General features: G+C 38.6%; 1 protein-coding gene across 1 annotated transcript in view; it reads left to right on the forward strand.

Annotated features, from left to right (window-relative positions):
• Positions 1 to 1,273: 1,273 nt before the first annotated feature.
• Positions 1,274 to 22,334, forward strand: part of KNDC1 (kinase non-catalytic C-lobe domain containing 1) — a 61,193-nt gene continuing 40,132 nt past the window's right edge. Inside the window, exons 1-3 of the mRNA XM_065639155.1 lie at positions 1,274 to 1,372; positions 6,059 to 6,257; positions 9,508 to 9,566. Coding sequence (XP_065495227.1) covers positions 1,274 to 1,372; positions 6,059 to 6,257; positions 9,508 to 9,566 — 357 coding nt within the window. The remainder of the gene's footprint in view (positions 1,373 to 6,058; positions 6,258 to 9,507; positions 9,567 to 22,334) is intronic.

Consider the following 22,334-nt stretch of genomic DNA (forward strand, 5'->3'; position numbering starts at 1 on the left):
AGCAGAATAATAAAAATGGCATCATTATTTTCTAAGTACCTGTATTTGTGGAATTTAATTACAGGGGAAAACAGTTTATTCTCTCCATCCACCATACTGGTTGCAATGGAGATGTTAGATTTTGATGTGGCTGTACACATGCTTAAAGCTACATCAGGACACATCTGCTCAGGGGTTCGTGCAGCGCGTGCGGCTACCTGTCTGTTACCGAATGCTGATTCCCCGTCCATGGCAGAGAGTGGAACAGCTACAGCCTGTTTACACAACATAATTTGCAGCTTCCAATGGTGTTTACTTTAAACAAAAGCATGTGCCTATGCAGGTGGTGCTAATTGTGGAGGAATTCTTGATCTTGAACCTGTGGACAGCAAAACTGGGCAAGGGCCAATGGACAGAAAGTGGCTAACACCGGATTGTTTTTGTTTGTGCGTGTTGTGGCTTGAACTGCGTCAGGAGTTATGGCCATGATCATGCAAATCCTTGGTCACCTGCCTGATTTTACACGCTGGGGTTTATACGGTATATCCAGCGATTTGAAAGGCGACGGCGACAGGCCGAGGCAGGGGCACACGGGCGGGGGTTTACGCCGGCCCGAGGTGCCCCTCGGAGGAGGAAATCGCTCGCCCGCGGGAGCAGCTCTCCGGCGATACCGACTGTCAGCACCTCGGGCGCCTGGTAACGCCGCCGCCCTGGCCCCTCGCCCGGCACGAGCCCTCCCTCCCGCCGCCCCAATTCGCCCAGCGAGCGGAGCTGAGCCGGGTATCGGCCCCGGCTTCCGCGGGGCCCCGGCGGCCGCCGCCGGCACTGCGGCGGGCGCGCCCCTCAGGGGCCACGGCCACGCCACCGCCTTCTTGCCGGGAGGTGGCCGCGGAGGACACGCCGCGATTCGCAGTCGGTCCCCGGGGACGCCCCGGGCTGAGGCGGGCGGCGGGGGCGGGCGCCGCCGCAGGAGGGAGGGCGCCGCCGCAGTGAGGCCGCGCCGTGCGGGTGAAGCGGCGGCGGGCCGCGTTGCCATGACAGCGCTGCCCCAGCCGAGCGCTTAACCGGGCAGCGGCGGGCCGCCGGGGGAGACAGGGGGCGTCCCCGCGGCCGGACCCCGCCAGGAGGGGAAGGGGTTAAAGCGGGGTTGGCGTGCGGGCTAGCGCTGTGGCGACCGCTGGCGGGGGCAGCCCGCGGGCGGGTGTGGGGATGAGCCGCGGCGGGGGCCGAGGGCCGTGCTCCGGGCGCGTGGGGAGGCTGCGGAGGTGAAGCCTCTGCTCCCTCGCCGGGCGGAATGGAGGCTCTTGGCGCCGCAGACGATGTTTTTTATGAGGAGGAGGAGGAGGTGAACTGCTACGACTTCGAGCCTCTGCCGACGCTGCTGGAGGATGAGGTGAGTGAGGCAGGTGCGGGGACGGAGCCGCCGCCGCCCCTGCGCTCACCTGTAGTGAGGCGGCCTCGGGGGCGGCCCGCGGGCCCCCCTGCGTCGTCTGCTGCCCGCGCAGTGAGGACAGCTCACCGGCTGCGCCGGGCCCCGGGGACAACCGGGGGCTCAGCCGCCCCGCAGGGAGCGGCCAGGCCGCGTCAGCGCCACCGCTCCCTTTCCGCGTGTTCACCGCGGGTTCTTGGTCTCTCCTGCCCGATGGTCCCAGCTACCAAGTTGAGCTTAGTCCGTCCCCACTGCACCTTTTCCACACAACAGCAAAGTCATGGTCCTCGAGTGTGGAGTGTCTCGTAACTCCCGTTGTAGCCGTGGGCTGATGCTGCAGTCGGGAAGTACCTGTCCTTGTCGCACATGATAAAGGGAAATTTCTTACATGGGTAAAAGAGTTTCCAGTAGCTGCCAACCCGATTTTTCTACAACCATATCTTGCTGCCCTGTGTAAAAAGGTCTTTCTCTCTGGGAAATAAACCACCAAAACAAAAACAAAACCAAAAAAACCTGTTTGATCTGTTTGTTCAGTTGCTATGCCAAATAACCCATAGCTAAACCCAGTTCTGTCCTCACATTTGTCTGGATTTGTACTTAGATTTGCACTTGCTTTTTATTGCTCTTGCTCATCTTTCTTTGTATGTTTCCACATGAAGTGTGTTCCTTACCCCCAGTGAATGGGCAAAATGTTTTGATTTGTTGTTTTGTTTTTGTTGATGGGTTGTTTGTTGGTTGTTGTTGTTTTTTTTTTTCAAGTAAAAGTTTGCTAAGCTGTGACCCACTTGTTCTCCAAACTAGGTCTTGCAAGCTTTATTATTTGCTATGTTAAGAACCCAAGCTGAATTAGGATTTAAAAGTGTGTTTGGAAGTGAAAAGTCCCTTCCAGTTTTCATAAGCCATCTAATGGCTCAGCAGTTTGGCTCTTCCTCCCCTCATGTGTAGTGTTCAGTGCAGTGGGCCTTCTCAGACTGGCCTGGGCAAAATACAGAAGGAAGATGGAAGTGGCCTACATTTTACACATTAGCTTTATATTTAGAGTATTTCTTCAGGGTAGGAGGAGAAGACTGAAGGTCAACTCTTCAGTGTGGGGAAGACCTGAGCCCATTTTACTCACCTGTTCAATATATACTTTGATTGTGGATTCCCACTAGTTCCTTCTATTTAGTTATTCCAGACACACAAATGTTTTCAATATTCTTGTTGAGAGAATGAACATGTCCTATTATTTGGTGATTAGAGAATAAAAAAGGGCTGCTTTGAAGAGTACTCAGTGAGCTTACCCAGGTAAGCCAGTGTTTTTTGTCAAATGTGATGAAATTAACGAGTGGTATTTGCCAGATTTTCCATGATTCTGGAGTAGATTGTTTTGAAGTTTGTGTGAATTATCTTGGCAAAAACACTTAAGTGCCAGAGAGCTGTGAATGCTGATATACATAACTCTCAACTGCTTAGTCATTTGGTGGAGCCAATGCTTCTCATCACTGTACAAAGAATAAGGTTGGTGTCTGATATATGTGGTTTACAAAAGACAGTATGTGAAGCAAGAAGCTGCCTGAAGTGAAGAAGAGTAGGAAATACAGAGGGTTACGGTGTATTTTGAATGCCTTTCTTTACTAGGACTTTATTCATCTCCTACTCCTTGATATCTCATTTCAAATCTTTTAAGAAGTGTCTGTGGCCAATTAATTTATTTTCTCTTCCTGCTCTCTCTTCCTCTACTTAATTTTGTATGCTACTGAACTGGGTTTTGTTTTCTGAAGAAAATATAAGGGAAAATTGAGAACTAAAGTGAGTAATTAAAGCATGGTTATTTGACCAGTTCATTTTTTTTTGTAGTTATTAAACTGTAATTGCTTTTACAAGCATCTCTTACTGATAATGACACAAGAGAGAAAAGGCATCAGCATGTCTGTTACATAATACATGAGTTTTCTGGTCATTTGAGTGAACCAGTTTTCAGTGGTCGAAAATACTGAAGACATGGCCCACCAGAAGCTTCAGTTTGCCATAAACTCCTGTGTTATAGTCTTAAAAGGATGTTGTTGTTTTTTTTTTTTACACTCAGTCAAAACTTTTTTCTGTATTGCTTTGGGGATGGAAACTAATCAAATGCACATCTTGGTGTTTGTAATGTTACATTTTCTACAAAGGCCTTGCTTTGCTGCAATAGCAGCTTCAATAACAAAGGTCAAGGTAGTGTGGCCATTTGACAAATACATGGTTTCTGTGAAATATGTAACTTCATGTCCTGGAGCACTGGAAAGAGGAAGGCTTTACTGTGTGGTTGTGGTGGTGGTATTTTGCTTTGTTTTCTATTTTTACCTAGCCATCCATTGCTGATGGAAACTAGTGAACATTCATAGGCCTGCCTGCCCCCCTCTTGCCCCCCTCTTGCCCCCCTCTTGCCCCCCTCTTGCCCCCCTCTTGCCCCCCTCTTGCCCCCCTCTTGCCCCCCTCTTGCCCCCCTCTTGCCCCCCTCTTCCATTACCTAACTTTCCCTTCCCCGTAAGGAAAATAAGTTTGTCTGATATGAGATCATCATCATCATCTTTTGTTTACTCCCCAAATAATCACACAACAAAGATGGTTCTGTAGTTTTAAAGTGTAGATATCTCCACTGATTATTAATATCTGCTCTAGAGCTCAACCTCAAAGCTTGGCTCAAAATAAATTTTATCAAGTTCTGATTGTGACTGGAATTTGTTATTGAAGCTGTTTTAAAAGTTGCAAGTTTTACTGGTTCATTGCTTTGATCATAGAACTACTTCTTTTTTTTTCTTTTTTTCCAAACTATTTTTGGCTGATCATAGAATAAGCAGTTCGTCTTTCCAAGCCTGTCTTCATCCTACCTGTCAGTTTGGACAGCTTCAAAGCCTAATGGTTTGTGGTCCAGCTCCTTGTCACGTGTTTGTTTTCAGTTACAAGAACTTCTGTGCTGCATTTAATGCTTGGAAGAAGTTCCCCATAAAGCTGTGAAAAACTTCCTCATCCACCCTCAAAATCTGATGGCAGCATTACACATATGATGCTGAGCACACCACAGAGAAAATGAGATCTTTTGTCTCATGTACTTTAACTGTAAGGTCTCTTGCCGTTTGTTGTTATGTATTATGAACTCAATGAGACTGGGGTCCATGATTAGTGCTGGAAGGCACTGTAGTAATTCTGCCATTAGTAAATTGATGCATCCCTAGGCTGATGAAAACTAGAATATTAAAAATAGAAATTAAGTTTCACAAATAATAGTGTGTTTCATTTCCTACCTGTTTTTTGTTTATTTGTTAAGTATTATACTTTAAACTAAAAAGGAAAATAAATTTTTGGACTAAGAATTGGTCCTTGTTTGAAGGATATTATGAGTGTACTACTTAATTCTCCGAAAAAACGTGTTAACAAACTGTTAACCCTTCTGAAAATGGTAATCCAAATATCACTGATGTTCTCCAGTACAGAGATACGTAAAGAAAGTTATAACTGTATTTTCCAAGGGATTAAAAGTTTAAAGCACTACAGTTTTCTGAGCTGTAAGGTACTTCACATTCTGTTTTGCTGACAATGACATACTTTCTATTTTCTGTATTCTAAGTAATGTGCAGCTACATCTTCAAGGTATATTTAACATCATTCAGAAGTATAGTCTTTATTCTTAATTATTACATATAAAGGAGAAATTATTATGTGTAATAGTTGTATAGCTTTGCAAATAAACTCTGTAGATATTTACATTTTTGTTAGCTTATTTTTCTTTACAGATGGAATTGATGTTTTGTTTGTATGTTTTTTGTCATTCCTTTAAGTTCATGAAAGCTTTATTGCTGTACCTATAGGTAATGGATTAGTTTTGTGTTCTAAAAAATGTACTGAAGAAGGCTAGCTGCTTTGAAAAAGGCATTGTTTCTGAACATCTTGGCCAGAAAAGCCACATTAGAGCCACATTTTTTTTGGAACTGGACTCTTCATAGCCTCACTATGATGACAGGGTCAAAGAAGTTGACTTACAGTTTAGGACCCTAACTTAGAAATGAAATCCATGAGCTGTTTTGATCACTAAGAGATCTGGGTGTAATAAGGAGGCCCAGGACAACCAAAGCGCTTAGTTTTAAGTCAAAGAACACTTTTTCTATGGCTTGTTTGGCTTTTGAGTGTTTATTAAACGGTCTGCACCACTAAACTTCACAATGCTATCATTCTTAAGAAAAGCTAATTTAAAGAGTACTTTTTCCCAGGTCACAGATGGTAGGGAAAACTGCTGTGAAGAGAATTTTTAAGCAGTTTATCCAAAGGCACCTGGGAGAGCTTAAGGGAGACATGGGTTAAACAAAATGTTTTAACTTAGTCTCTCTGCTTTTACCTCCAAATGGTCTGTTTCCCTAACTTTGATGTAGTGTTTATGTAACTTACATAGCTCACATAGTAAGTCGTCTTTTGATGTTAACACGCTGTGATACCTTTGTTCAGGTTAAATGTGCTTCTTGAGAGACTCTGTGTTAAGAGCAAAGTGATGCACTTGGGGTCTTAATCAGTGTCCTAGAAAGTCTGAGAACTTGCTGGAAACATTACTTGTAGCCAGTTGTGTCAAATGTAATCTATGATACACAAAGTAGTGTCATGAAATACAGGGTAATTTATGAATTCGTGTTTTGGCAGGAGAATGTGTCCCTTGCTGATATCTTGTCACTGCGGGATAGCTGTCTTACTGAGCAGGATATTTGGGCAATTTGCCTGGAGTGTTGCCATTCTCTGAAGAGCATTGCCCATTCTGCAATCTTCCAGACACTCTGCATCACTCCTGACACTTTGGCTTTTAACACCAATGGCAATGTATGCTTCATGGAACAGCTCAGTGGTAAGTATTTGTGTTTACAGGCCATTTGTTTTAGAACTATGGAAACTCATAGTGAGAGACTGTAGTAAAGCATTATATTCTATTCTTAAGGCTTGTAATTAAAATAAAGAGAAAACAAACTTGTTTAAGAATGGGTGAGTATAGGTCTGGATGAAACTACATGGTCAGTTTTGTGATTGATGAACAAAGGCTTTTATGAATTTGCCTAGAAGATTTGTCCTGGTTATTTAAGACTTATCCAGGGCTTTTATCTCCATTTTAAACACTGTAGGTTATGTATTTGTGTATCTGTGTGCACAAGCCTCTACCTATGTAAAGCACGTTCTTGCTTTCTTCCAATTCTTCTCATTTCATGGGTATGTTCTATTTCTGGAGAAATCTGACATTCAATGTATCTTGATGATTGTGGCCACAAAGAATGGGGCAATTCTAGTGCCTATTCACTGTCAGAAAGGAAAGCTCTCTCCTGAATAAAGGACTATTATTTTTTTTTTTTGGAGTCGTAATTTTTAGACTTGGCAAGTGTGATGACTGACTGAGAAATGAATTTTAATATGCTAAAACCCAGTGTGTAGTAGCATGTAAGGCCTTCAGTTATTGTAGCAGGTGAATGGGGGGATGCTTAACTTAAAAACTGACTTCTGATTTATGACAGACAAAAAAACATGTTATTGCTGCTGTTCACTTTTCATATGACCCATCTCAAGAGTCTTTGTCTTGAGCCTGTTAGGGATATTACAAAACAAAAAATCTCTTATTCTATGATCCTTTTAAAATTTTCAGCTTGTAACAAGAACCACCATTATAGTCCATATACACACTATTCAGGTCTGTTGTGTTTTCTTTAACTTAATTTATTTTTAAGTCTATGTCAGAAGAAGTGCTTATTCTTTTAGTCAAAATCAAAATTGCAGTATTTAGAAAAAATGGTGTAAGGGAAGTTTGCAACAAATGAATATTTATTGCCTTCTTTGCAATTAAAGGTAGTTTTTCAAATAAACATGTAACATAAAATGTAATTAATAAAGATGAAAATATATCTTCATAATTGTTGTGGTATTTGTTTTGTGCTTAAATTCCTCAAATATGAGTTAACTTTTAGTTCTGTGTTAATAGGGTAATGTGGAATCAATTTCCTTTATTTTAAGGAGCTTGTCATAACTTGAAATCAGAAAAAAAATGGCTTTGTATTTGTAAAGGTGTGTGAAAGACTTGTTGAAGAGAATAAATCTACTGGATGAAAAATACCCCTCAACTGAGATATTTGCTTGCAGCTGGGAAAGGAAAAAAAAATCAATTCCTTCTTAAGTATCTTATTCTAATTGAATAACTGGCAAACAAGCGATCCAGGAATTTGCAATATTCAAGTGCTTAAAATGTGGGATAACAAATTCCTGTGCGAAGCAAATGGACAAAGACCTTATTCCCTAAAGTCATGTTAGTCAGTTCTCTTTAAATAAATTGTTTCTTTGTTTGTGGTTTTTATTTCCTAGGAATGCAAAAAGCTATGTATATATTCTGTTTCCTCCACACACACTCCACTGTGTCTTTGATTCTTTTTCTTCCCCTTTCCATCAGATCTTGTTACTATTTGTTTAAAATACAGTTTTAGATAGGTACTTGGAGAGGTTATCATTTTTGCTTCCCTATAGTTGTTGCCTATGGATTCATTTTTCTAGAAGAAAATTATAACCTCTGGATTTCCATGCCAGTGAGAGAAAATGAACAGCCTGTTGCCTTTGCTTTAGCAGAGTTCTGCTACCTGCAGGTTCTGTGGCACTGAAATGACATTCCATAGGATGTTCTGCCAAGGGCTCTGGTATCTTCTTGTCTTCTCAAATCAGACAGGTTTCCATTGTAAACATTCAGTTGAAAGGATACAGTGAGCTTTACCAGTGATAAAAATTATATGCTTGTACAGCCTTTGAAGTGTTCTATCAAAAGAAAGGGAAAAATAGTGGAGAGATTAAAAGGAGCATTAGTCTGGGGGTAGGGAATGGGGAGGGACCAAGCACCTTCTATTCATTAATTCCCTTCCCCTTCTGCCCTCCAAACATCAGGAAAAAGCAGAGGGGGGATGCAGAATTAGTTCCATACCTTTTTTTTTTTTTTTTTTTTTTTTTTTTTTAGTGGGAAAGTAGAATCTCACAACATAGTGAGAAACTGTAAATCGGTTAGTGGCATCTAGATAGTCAGCCATGCCAGGTAGCTTCAATATATGAGTATGTCAAAAAAGTCTTCTCTGGTTCTCTCTACCATATAACCGAGTTTAGTATTTTCACAAAAGGAGCTTTGCATTTCACTTCTAAAATTCAGGCCCAAAAGTTTTATTAGAGTGAAAGCTATGTTGAGTGTGCTGCTCTGGTGAGCATACTTTTTTGGTTTTCTCCCTGTTGTGTTGAGAGGGGAAATTTCTAGTCTTTGCTTGTAAATGCTCTCGATCATCCATTGGCTTCACGGAAGGATAGACTAGGTGAGTTGTATGTGTAAGTGAAGTGTAGGGTTTTTAGTCAGGCACTTTTTAAAATCCCCTGGTGTTCTTTACTGGGTTCAAGTGACATCAGTACAGTGTGATACTACATGCATGCTTAGATGCAGCAGCATCGCTCTCTTAAGATGTTCCTTTCTTCCTTCCACCTCTTCACTAAGAAGTGGCTGCTGCAGTAGCTCAGTTCTATGCTAAGCAGCATGCAGGTGAGGAATGTGCTTCCTCAACTCTTTTATCATAATTAAAACAAACTAAGCAGAAAGGTCAAGATGCCTCTAGATGAAGAGGCCATTAGCAGTTCAGGTTGTTTTTGCTGCTTGAACCCTTATGCCCTAGGTCTGCAGTGGAAAATGGTGAATGGAAATGTCCCATTACTCAAATTAAACCTACAAGCCACAGCTGAGCCACACCAGCTTAGGTCATAACTTGGTGCAAACGTAAATATATGAAGGCAAGAAGTGGTTAGGTATGGTAAATGTACCTCTTTGGGGGTGTTTTGTCTCTTTTGTTTCTTAGTAGGAAAAGTATGGTATCTTCTTGCAGAAAGTTTGAAAATAACATTTCATTTTATTTGCACTACTAGAAACATGGATAACAAGCTTTTTGTACGTTAGATATGAGTGAACCAAAATACTGCTATATACATAGTTTCTTTCAAATCAGATATGAGTATATAATTGTTTGTATTATCAAATTAGTTTGGTTTTTAAGCGAACAAGACTACTAATTTCTAATATGACACATTTCTTTTTGTTTTCAAAGATGATCCAGAGGGTGCCTTTGTTCCGCCAGAATTTGATATCACCGGTAACACTTTTGAGGCAAGTTCATAAATTTATCTGTGAAGTAGAGAGGGGTTTAATCATTTTAGTATTTCTGGCAGTACCAAATGCTCAGCATTCTCAACGTATATTATTAACACTTTTAAAGATTGTGAATAATAAATTGTGCTGTTTAGGTATGTTTTGTGGAAATAAAAAGTAAACTTAAAATACTATATTAACTTTCTGTATAAACATTTGTTTGGTAACTGTTAAAATGCGAGAATCTATTTTGGCTAAATAATGTGTTGCCCTAAAGCACAGCTGGTTTATGTTATGTTCCCTGGTATCCTTCACTGGCTACTTTTGCTTGTTTGGGGACTAGCTATGAACTTTTATGACTAAATATAAAATTTGTTTGCTGTCCTCTTCAATAAAATAATTCATGGAACGGTAATCAGCAATTTTATCTTTGATTTAATGAAGAAACAAATGACTATCTGTTGCTTTGCAATGCACAAATGCTCTACACAGTTAAATTAAATTAGTTTTAAATTGTTTATACTAATTCATTAGCCTCCCAAGTCAACTATCTTATTGGATGCTGGAGGAGTGCTTGATTGTTTAATATCCATTTTTTAAATACAGTATTTTTTCTGGCTTGTATTCTTAGATAATGCAAATGCTTTAATTAGCAACATGTTCTATTCAAGGTATAAAAAAAAAATTGTGTTTCTTTACAGATCGATAGAAATACCTTTTACTCTTTGTTGCTATAGCCTTCATAGTCATGTTTACAGTTCTCTGTGTTTTCTTGGCAGGGAGAGGAGGGAATGATAAGTGAACCTTGGAAGCATGGAGTCCTACAAGTAGGATGAGAATGATAAGGCAGGAAGGGTAGTATAGAATATGAAACAGAAGAGTCTTTGAAGACTAGAGATGCAACATTTCTCCCTGTTGCTATGATTTGTTAATGTAGTTATATAGGCCAGCAGAGCTCTAGCAATTTTGTGCTTGCTCTTCCCCCCAGCCCTAGGCTGTTGTTTTGGGAATCTTTGGGAACAGGGGGCCAGCGCAGGTGGGGAGTGGTTAGGAGGTGACCAGTATTGCATGTAAACTTGGCAAGTGTGTTAGTCTTTATATTCAGATGTGGTTGAGGAAAGCAAGCCTCAAAGTCACCCAAAGGTGACTAATTTTTGTTTCTTTCTTTTTGTTGTACTGCTGAAGCTGGACTTAAGGTTTTTACAGAAATATGTTCTCTATCCCTCACCCCTTAACAAGCCTCCAAGATGTGACACAGAAACACAAAATTTGTGGAATTATTTGCTGATCTGGCAAACTTGCATTCCCCCCCAACCCTTTCTCCTCCTCTATGAGTTGCTGAACTCTTACGCATACAGCAAATTGATAGACTGAAAGAGGTTCAAAGACCAATGGGATGGAACAAAGTGAAATGGGGATTTGGGAAGACTATGAGAATACTAAGTGAGAGGTGTATTGTTTTTCCTTGGGATTTGTGTGCATTTTGTCTGACAGCTACAGTATTTTGAGTATTCATGAAACTTTCAAAGCTTTACCTCTTACCGCTTTTAGAGTTTGGTTCAATTTTAAATACTTTAGTACCAGATCAAATTCTGCCAGAGATTCCATACTGACCTCTGCTTGCTTTTGCAGTTTGTAAGACCTCCAGTAAGTTAATCCTTATCTAGTTGTTACAAGGGTTTTATAACATTGTAATTTTTCCAAGCTAGCTGTTTTTCTTCTCAGTGCTAATACTTCAAGGTCTTATCTTTTTCAAAGGTATTGATACTTTCGTTTATCCTCTCACCCTAGTTGTGACCTCCTGGTATGCAATAGCAGAATAGCACTGTATAGACATCTCTCTGAGGAAACTCTAGGCCCTTGTGCTTTCTCAGTATTAAATATTCTTTGCACTATACTAGTAAGTTGCCTTTTTAACAGGACTGTTAAATCTTGTGTGTTACTGCCTGTTTCTTCCTTGATATTGACCCTACTGTGTTGGTTTTTATTGAAGGAGCTTTTTTGCAGCTGCTTTGTTGGAAAGAATGGAAAGTTGTGTTTGTATTGAAACTGTCTAATTTCAATATAAAGCAAAAAATTAGTACTGGAGCTACTCATGTTCAGGATGATCTTTGATAGCTGTTACTCCACTGTCAAAGCTCAGCTGATTAAAAATACTTATGTCAGCCAAAGGTTTCACTTGATTTGAGCATGACCTATTTTGTGGCTTCTAAAATGGAAGCACACAATGAGGTTTGTATAGCTACTGGATGACTTCTTCCTCCTCAAACTCTTTCCAAAAAAAAAAAAATTCCATCAAATAAAGCTACAGTTATTTCAATAAGAGATGTTTTGTTTCCTGCTTGGTGAGTTACTGATCCAGACCTCTAATGGAATTGTGACTAGGTCTAATTAGTTGCTAAACTTAGCTGGTGCTCACAAGCACACAACAGTAATAAACGCAGGAAACAAACTGAAATGCATTACTGTCCTGGTGTCTGAAACAACAATATTAAAAATTTCGGTTTCCAGTTAGAATTTCAAATAGCAAGAGATCTAAAGCTTTGTCCAAATGACAATGCACAGGACTGAAAACTAATTGATTTCATGTGGTTTGTTTTAGAGTTATGCCTTGTTTCCTGACCTGCTCTCCATTTGTAAAGTGGGAATAATAACACCAACTTCAGTTATTGTTCTGAGTGGGAAGGTAAAAACTAGCCCTTCAGGGAGCTGTCAGCTTCAGTGTCAGGTGTAGAACAGACTTTTTAGGGAGAAAGATGTTAAGAAGGAAGTAGCTGTGAAAGGGTCATTTGGTGCCAACAGTGAAGTGTGGCTGAGCCTTCCAACTGGTGACTTCTTTAGTGCTGCCACAGCTCCAGCTATGGGGCTGGAGGGAGGATTGCAGATTCTGAGGGTCTCAAGAGACCTTGAAATGACTGTGTTGCTAATCAGTTGCAGCAGCATTTAATCGGGTACTTCTGTTCTGTCCTCCTCTTCCTGGTGTAAGCATTGTCACAGAACGAGGGCAAAAAAGGCAGCCAAGCAGGTACCGTTGGTCTCTAAGGTAACACTGGACTAAAACAGAGAATCTCCTGGGCGTCAACTTTTTTCCCCTCTAACTTTGCTATCTCCTTACAGACTTCTGTTACCATTGTGCCCTAATAACTGCACTGTTAAGGGTTGGTGCTGCCAAGAGAGGGAACAGGAAAGAAACTTTAGAGTTAGGATCCATACTGTAAAGGTGATTTCTATATGGAACATTTATTATCATTTTCACTTTTATTCTTAATGCATATGCAAGTACATGATGCAGCTGTGCTCAGTAAAACCTGATGACTAAAGCTGTTACTTGCCTGCATTGACGGAAAGATCTCACTTTCTGCTTCTCCTCTAAGCTACAAGGTGTCTGTATTTGCTATGGCAAATACTAACCACTTTTTTTGTTCTTGTTGAATCATGAGCTAGAAGTCAGTTAGAAACATCTTGAGTATAAAGGCTAGCCTCTGATTTTGTAATGTTTTACTAGAGGCTACTGTAGAGAGCAGTATAGAACGTTAATTTTTCTGCTTCAGAAAAACTTTAAGAGACTGAGTTGCAAAAATTGAGATTTGAGGCTGCTTTTAAAATTTGCCTACTTGACTATATAGTGGGCTTATCAAAAAATTCATCTTCAGTATAAACTGAGTCCTGATTCCTTCCTAAATATGAAGAGCTTTAAACTTTTCCTAGTGAAAAAGGTTCTTATTTCATTTTCTTGCCCTGGGCAGTACAGTGCTAGACTTGTGAAATTTGACCAATGAGAGGCACAACAGGAATAGCTAAATATTGGTGAGTTCATTAATAGCCTTATTTCTATCACTACAATATAAGTTTGCCTCGGGTTAAAAACATCAGCGCTCTCAAGCCAGTTTCAAATAGCTATTTGTCTGCACCACAAAACTGCCATTGAGTCTGACACAGAGGTTCATTGATGTAGAACCCCACATTTCTAAGATATGAGCTTTCAGTGAGATGAAGGACCCATGTCTGCCATGTGTGAACTTGCATTTATAATCTTTTAATAATGTGGCTATTCAATTTTGCCTGTTCTAGTGAACCTCTGTAACAGAAATCAGTGAATTTTCAGTCTTATCTGCCTCTCTTTTTAATGTATCTGTAGCAGACTGGATAATGCTTCTGTTTAATGACTTCTTCCATTATTTAGAGGTGATAAAATGCAGTAGTTTAGAAACCTCGGTATGCAGCATGGTTAAAACCTTTCAAAAATAAAAGAACTGAAACAGTGATACAGAGTTGAATACAGCCTTGATGGGGAAATATGGGATAGAGAATGAGAAGAAAGTGAAGTTCACACTTCTGTCTGTTTTCTTATCTAGAACTTGTTTTTGCTTTTTGCTATCACAGCAGGAGTGGGGTTTGCTGATCTCTCACCTGAGAGAGAATCAGAACTAGAAAAGGCTGAACACTGCCTGGCTCTGCTAGAATGTGACAGCTGTCAACTTGCAGTTCTCAGTAGGTTATAGTTTTATATTATTTTAAAAAAAAAGACCAAAAAAAACCCCCAAAAAGGGTCAAATTGTTTCAACAACTTTAAAATAAACTATTCTACACAAAGTGGTGTAACTAGTGCAAGTAGAAAGACAAGCTAAAAGCTATTACATTATTGCTGAAAACTAAAGAGTTAAGATTCATATGTCATATTCCTGTGAAATGTGACAAGGCAGTTGGATTGATATATACCATATACATACAAATATTTTATATGCATATAAATGCACAGGTTGAAATGCTAAATGAAACCTACTGTTCTAGGGAACACATAAAGAAAAAAGGTTTGAGTTATATATATGGTGGTCCTACCAAACTGAGCTGACAGTTTGGTACTTCAGTATTTCTCAATAGCTGGTCATTACTGAGCTAGTGCTCAGGTCTCAGCTGTTGGTCGTTCTCTAAATATGAAAGCCTTCATCTTTCTCCCAAATCAAAACAGCAGAAGGTATAAAGGAAGTCTTTCCTTTGCCACTTCCTGGTCTTTTAAAGTAGTAGCTTTGAATGCTGTGAGACTCTCTACTGTTCTATTCTTTTTTCGGCACTTGGTGCAGGAGGAAAAAAACCTTTTAATATGTTCTCCTAGAGGGGTTTTTGGGTTTGTTTTTATCTGATGGGAGAAATAAGTCTTCTGAAACACCTAGTGCCCTTTTTCTTGAGTTCTGTTTCCCTTAATTTGCGTTGCCTCCTCTTGAGACTAATTCTGTATAAAAGCAGCAAGGCTTGTCATCAGCAAATGGTAACTTATCTCCTCCTGTAGTCTAAACCATTCTATCTTCTGAGTGTTATTTAAAGCTGTCTGTTCCTTCTATGACAAAAATAAATTACTTTTATTTGATTACCTATGCCTCTGCTGTGCTATAGAAGAGGAAACAAAATCCTACTGCTCTTGCTTTTACATCATCAACCCAATTGAAGTGTCATTCAGGAACTTAGTACTGGGCAAGTATCAACCTTTAGTTGCTTTATACAAAGAGCTACCCAAAGGAAGAATATGAGGCCAGTCTTTTCTAGTGTATAAAATACCTTAGAGTTTATTATTTGATTATTTCAAAAAACTACATCTTGTTGCTGAGTTCTGAAGTTGGGCTTGTGAAGTTGTCGTATTAGTCTTTTCTAGCTGGCTTTTTGAGCACGTTGCTGGTATTTTTACAGTTTTGCCTCTGAATCTGAAACACAACTTTTCACAGACTGACTTCTGTTTTTATCAGGAATAGTCCGTCTCTTAGGCGGAAAAATGTTCTCAGAATAGAAATGTCTAACTGTATAGGTAACCTGCTCAATGAAAATATGTAGGATTTTAGGTTTATTCCTTACTCGGCTATTAGGTTCCTATAAAAAGGCATTATCAAAGCTAAGAGATGTATTTTTTTCTTGAAGATTGAGGGAGATTATCCTCTGATGTACAAAAGCATTTTTCAGTTCAGCTTATTTAAGGATTTTTGTTTTGTGAGGGAAAGAATGGGAGTGAAAAGAGTACTTGGTGTTCTGTCTTAACAGTTGGTTCTTGTGGTGGTTGAAGTTTCTTCTTTTAGAAGCCTGAGGACATGTGTTGGGTAAATTTGCAGGTAGTTCCCATCATGAGCAAAAACCTATGGACAGATTGGTTTCTCCTGTTATCATTGTGCAGTGTCATATAACTCCAGGCTCCTTAATGTTAAAGATAAACAAATGTTTTCGATCAGTTGTTTGTCTCCAGCATCTTCCACATAAACTCCTCTGATTAGTACTGATACTTTCTTAACTATGGATTAAGTTGTCTGTCTTAGTCCTGGTAGAATTACTTGTCAGTTTTTGGTGCGACCCATTCAAACTCATGTCTTTGGACCCATCATCATGCTGGTCTTCCTGGCAGAACTTAATTTTCTGTTGCACTCTCTGCTTATTTCCATAATTTACTCTTTAGAATGCTTGAAAATGCTTTTGAAACGTAAGCCTGAACCCTTAAAGACAACATGAAGACCTCCAGCAAAATTATTCCTTGTCATTACTTAATATCAAAAGATTTCTCTTTCATTAATTTTATTTCTGTTTTACATGGATATTCAGGTCACTGAAAGATCCATGGTTGTTGCTAGACTGGATCTAGAGACTTTATACTCTCTGGAACAATAACAATTCATTTCTAGCATTTATATGAACTGAAAATAAAGCCATTTCACCAGTGCATGAGAACATTCATAAATACCACTGCCTCTCTGAAAGATTCAGGAACAGATGGACTTAGAAGTAGGTAGAAGAATGGATGACTTCCTAATCTCCAGATAAAATTTTGAGACTAGTTCAGTTTTCACTGTGAATTAGATCATCGTAGGTCTGAGATTTAGTCAACAGAGCCTTCAGGATTGACAAAATGGTTGTCACTCACACATATTCTCCTTAGCTACAGCATTTCAAAAAAAGCTTGAAAGAACAATTGAGAACAGTAATATTCTTTAGCCTGGAAAAAAATGCCCTGAAGGAGAAGTTATGCTAGAAGTCTGTGAAGTGTGCCATGGCAGCAGCCACAGAGAGAATGTTTGCAAGCCCTCATAAATGAAGAAGTAGGTGTCAACAATGACATGGACACAGGTGGACTCAAGAGGAAATACTTCTTTGTGATGTAGTAAGTTGTGGAAGTTCGTGCTGCAAAACATAGGTGCAGGTGGATAAAACTTAGACAACTTCATGGAGATAAAACAGTTGTCGTGAACCATTTACAGACAAGAAGCCTGCAACTACAAAACAATGAGATTAGAACGATGTACTAGGTAGAGTTTCTCAGTTCAAACTGACATATAAACAGATGTCATGACAAACCAAAACATAGTAAAATGTAGGGGAATTCAACCATAGTATATGTGATACATGTGGTTTGCAAGTGCGTTTAGATTTTACTTGGTTCTTTGCTCCTTATGTTGTAGCATTGCTTTTTAGATGATTGTATCCATGAAGCCTTGCTTGTGTTTTGTGATATAAACTGATCACCTGACGTTTGCTTAAGAACATATTCAAACTTGAAAGCTGTCAGTTGTTAGGTAAATTAAAAGGCAATTTGCGAGTTGAAATACCTGAAAACTTCAGCTGTGAGCAGATTATTTGAGAAAATCTGACCTGTAGATGCATTTTTGTGCCCGTCATTTTAGCAGTCTTTTGGGGAAGAATTTTTTCAGACAAAGCTGAGTAGCAACTGTAGAGAAAGGACAAACTGCAATTATAGCTTTGTTTGAAAATGGTGTTTTTCCAGCATTTGCTACCAATTCAAGCTAGAGTATATGTTTTGTGAATAGTCTACAGTGGTTTAGCACTTTTAGCACATTCTGCTGACTCATTATGTACACATCCAAAGTGCCAAATGAATAAAAAGCTAATAGTTAATACAGCACCTTCAAGTAATTACAGTTATGCAGAAAGGCATATAGTCCATTTGTAATGAAGGAAAGTATTAAAAATAATAGGCTTATTTCCCTTTCATTTTGTTGCTGAGGTATATTAATGTCTGACTCTTTTTTGCATAAAAGTAGTGCATTTTAGAATGAGTACATTTAGTATTTACCTATGTCTTTTTTTCAATGTTTTCTCCAAATAGTAATTTTCTTAAGCATTACCTTGAATTTGTTTATAAAACTTTGAGTTTTATAACAACACTGAAGCTTTCATTTGTGGAACCTTTAGATGCTTTGAATTGCGAAAAGGTGGAAACATCTATATATGTGAAGCAATCTCAATAAAAAAAAGAAAAAACTGCAAAGCAAAGAAAGGTTGGCTATGAATGTCAAAACCAAAAACTGTCTTACACTACTCCTATAGCTTATCATTTAGTTAGAAATATTTTACAGGAAGTATTAGTTCTATTATGGTCTGTCTTTTTCAGTTCTGCTGAAGACCTACATTTCTGAAGTCAGTGAAATCTCAATACAAAATGTAAATGGTCATTATTCATAATTGCAATATGCTATAATGCTTATGCAGTCACTGTTCAAAAGCTCTTTTGTCAGCTTTTTTCTGTAGTGTTTGCAAGTATGAGTCGCTATAGAAGCTTAGTTCTTTAGCCCTGCCAAGCAGTAATACAACAGAACCTCTGTCACACTTTGCAGGCTTGGAGCTTTTACTTCCTCTCCTGATCTTTTGATTTGCAGATTTTAAAACCAGAGCAGATCATTACTATTCTCTGATTTCACTTCCTATAGTGTTAAATGGTCATAAAATGGCATGCAGCAAGCCAAGTAACTTTTGATTGGAACTGACAGGAGCATTTTTAAATATATTTCAGTCATGATATAAAATTTTAACATGATGGCAGAAGCTATCCTCTCCCTTGGTAAGTGCTTCCAGTACTTAGCCTGAACACTTTTAAAATATGTAGTATCTTCACCTTTGGAATTTTTATCTGTTTTTCTTTTTTTCACTTTTTTTCACCTTGTTATGTCTTTGTGTCTTGGAAACTGCTCCAGTATCAGAAGTTAGCTTGATTTGAAGCTACTTGTATGATTGTGACCTTTGGAATTTTTCTCTGAAACACATGAGGTTACTTAGCCTGTTACTGAAAGGAAGACTTTCTGGACCATAAATCATACTTGTGACTTTTCTCAAACATCTTTTCTTCGTGTTACCATTTTGATTTTTAAAGGGCATGTTATTTCCATGATGGCTTTCTCAGTGATGCATACAATTATGATTTTACCTATGATTCTTGTTACGCTTACTAACTTTAGGCTAGGAGTAGATGTAGTCTTTAAGACCAAATGTGGAGATCCAGTTTCCTAGTGTGACTTCCTCCCTCTCCCTCCATCTTTTTTAAAGCTAATACCGTAGTGCAATCTTGCCAGCATGGTCTATGTGTGGTTTTTTGTAACAAGTTGCATTAATTCTTTAACTTTAAAGTATCTTTAGGAATTGTGAAGAGGTTGTTTTGTTTCGGTGTGGTTTTCTGTTTGTTTGCTTTTTTCCTTTTGGATCTCTCTTGAAATGGATGCTATTTATCAGCTATTATTATCCTTCAATGCAACAGTTCCTATAATTCAAACACTGTTCTCCTTAGCTAGATTTAAAACAGGTGAAGTTTTTTCCAAAAACTAAGGAAAAATCTTCACTGGGAAGAAAAACCCTCTTAATTCTTTAAGAAAATTCCTAACTGCCAATACAGTGCCAATTTTTGCTTGTTGCCCAGGAGAAGGAAAATTGTTTGGTGCCCTTTCCTATTTGTTTACTTTCCTTATAACACACTAAAAAAAACTTAGCGTAATTGTGAGATTGTTTTCATTGAGAGCAGTAGTAAGCATTAGATATTTATACTTAAGAATTTGCTTTATTTTTTGCACTTACCATCTTGCTCTCCTTTCCTGGAAAGTGAAATTTTCTTCCCAAGACTAAGCAATGTGGAAAGTAGAAGCAGCTGATTTGATGCATAAGCTTGGGGAACGCCCCACCTAGTGGACGATCACAAACTGATCTTCTCATTGCTCCCGTTCAGACAGGAGACTTAAGGTTGTGTTGGAATATTAACAACAAATGTTGGAATATATGTTGGAATATTAACCATGAAAGCTGATTAAATAGCTGGATTTTCTTTCCCATTTTTCTTATGCAGGTGATGGTGTTTGGGGAGCTAGCAGAAGGGAAAGGTAAAAGGGGGATCTACATTAAAGCACGTTTCAAGTTGGAAAAAATGTTGTAGTTCCCAATGAATGATTTGACCTAAGAAATTAATTACAATGAATGATTTGACCTAAGAAATTAATTACAAGCTATGGTAATTGAAATTGCCACGTTCAAAACTGGTTTTCCTGGATGTCAGAGAAAAGGAAGTATCTCAACAGAACACTTTTTCTGTTCAGGGAAAAAATTTTCATTATTCAATACAAGAGTGGCTGTCCCTTGTACAGAAAGAGATACAGTAACCTTCTTTAAAACAGGACAGCAAAATGGAAGGTATTGAAACATATCTGCTTGCATCTCAAAGACACTTGTGCTTTTAAAGGCAGACTAGTGCATATGAGTTATACCCCACAGTGAATAGAAATTAACTGGAAAAAGTGGGATGAGGTAATATGTTGCTCTGCCCTTCCTATTTCTGTGTCCTATAATGTCCACATCCATCCTCATGTGGATAAAGAAAGTTTGTCAAGAGCAAAATTTTTTTCCCCCTCAAAGTAACATTTCTCATCTTTCTATCCTGCTCCTAGAGCTGGTATTTGAGCTGTACATAGGGATATTATATTAAAATATGCTTCCTTATTCTTCTGTATTATAAGAAATACTTTATTTCTGGTACATTTCCTGATGAGAGAAGATGAGAGAAACTCTTTGCTTAGTCTTATGCACTATGTATTTGGAATAGACACTACATTCTGTGAATGAAATCGGATGCTGAGGGATGACATACATCTTTCTGGAGAGGCTTAAACATACAGGTGATGTACAACTGATAAAATAGCCTCAAAAGTGGTGTCTGTAGACACATACAAAATACCACTTTTGAACTGAACAAAAAGAAGGCAAGAACAAGTATCTCTTCCATCCATGCCTTAGTTCACTGAGTTTACTAGAAGTATTCTGTTCGCTGAATGCCAAACAGGGAAACAAAGACTATGTCAAGTAAGTTGACAGTTTGAGGTAAACTGGTTTTAATTCTTCCTTCATGGCTACATCACATCTCTTGATGTGGGTTGTTAAGGACATGCTAAGTGTTACAACATTACCTGTTTCTGAAGGCGTAGTTGCTTTTTCCCTCTTTTTTTTTTTTTCTTTTTTTCAATAAGAATGACCGAGCAGTTTTGAGTGGTTTTGCTGCTGCCTTTGTTAACCTTAGCATTTCTATAAATAGAACACTACACTGAATAAATAGAACCGCAAGATTTTCTGACAGAGTACAAATGTAATGTGTTGCTTAATTTTGCTCCATGATGTAAAAGCACATAAGCAATATATTGTCTTTAAAGTATAATCAGTGAAGCTTCGTGTCAGTAATGTAGCAGATGTTAGAGTATAAAAGCAGTTTTTTTCCTAATAAAGCAATTCTTCTACCCATTTCAGGTGTTAGGAGTGGTATACAGGGACTGAAATTGGTTATTCTATTCAGAAGTACCTTCTGAATTCAAAAGTGTCCCTGCACTACATGACATTATTTCACCTGGTGTTCTGACATTGCTTGGTCTGTGTAGTGTATGTCAATAACTTGTATGTTATGGGTTTTTTTTTTCCTTCAGTTCTTATAGGAGTGATTAATTTCTTTATTAAAGTCAATTTGTCACTTCTTGTAGATCATATCAAGTACATGGAATAACTTACTAATATTGAGTATATTAAACTACCACAGTACAATGTTACATTTATTCAAGAAGTTCTTTAAATAGAGCTGTATTATGCTTTTAGGAATCTATTTCCTTGTTCTTTTGTAACTTTATGTTCAGTTTTGTTATGCCATCTGTTGGGAAACACAAAATGATATAGCTTACTGAAACAGTATTTAATATCAAAATAAAGGAATAAGCTTTACACGCTACACATCCTTTTCACTGTTCAAAAGCTGATGAAAAAAACTGAAGGAAACAAAGGAAATCTTCCTGAATTCTTGGATGTTGTGGAATGAATTTTAGTTAAATTTCTTCCATAGATTAGAATATACTAAATTATAAATCTAGACTTAATTTTTTTTCAGGCAGTTACTGGCCTTCAGTCTTGGGCAGGCTTAGAAAAGTGTTAATTTACACCTAAAATTAAGTTAACTTGTGCAGACTGTAAGACCACCATCCTCTAAATATTTATTAGTAGCAGTTGTACTTCCTTTGTGTGTAGCTTTATTAGTCCTGGGTGTAGATCATTTTCTGCAGCTGAACTAAGTGTGGGTGGGGGTAGTGGTAACTTCAGGAAGTATGAAGAAATAACTGTCTTCCCATCACCTTCTTAGTGGGTTATTTGCTCAGGCTTCATAGTTTCATATCCTTTTGCCAATATAGTCTGGTTTACCTTACCCAAAAAAAAAAAAAAAAAAACAAAAAACCAAATCATTCTGTGCATAGTGTAGTTCTGTTGGGCTCCTGTCACTAAGTGGGTTATAGTAGATTAATGTTGTGAAGGGGGATGGGAGGGTGGGGGGCAGAGGAGGAAGTAACCCTTCTTACTCTTAGAATAGATGAATGGCATTCATTCTTCTGCTAAATCAAAATAAAAATTGTAACAACTTCTGTATGAGTTCCTCTGAGATTCTCAAAAGAAAAATGAAAGTTGTGAGTTACCTCTTCTGCTTAATGGTGAAGTTGTGTAATAATGAAGAACCTG

The sequence above is a fragment of the Caloenas nicobarica genome, chromosome 7, assembly GCF_036013445.1.
Source record: "Caloenas nicobarica isolate bCalNic1 chromosome 7, bCalNic1.hap1, whole genome shotgun sequence".
Taxonomy (NCBI): domain Eukaryota; kingdom Metazoa; phylum Chordata; class Aves; order Columbiformes; family Columbidae; genus Caloenas; species Caloenas nicobarica.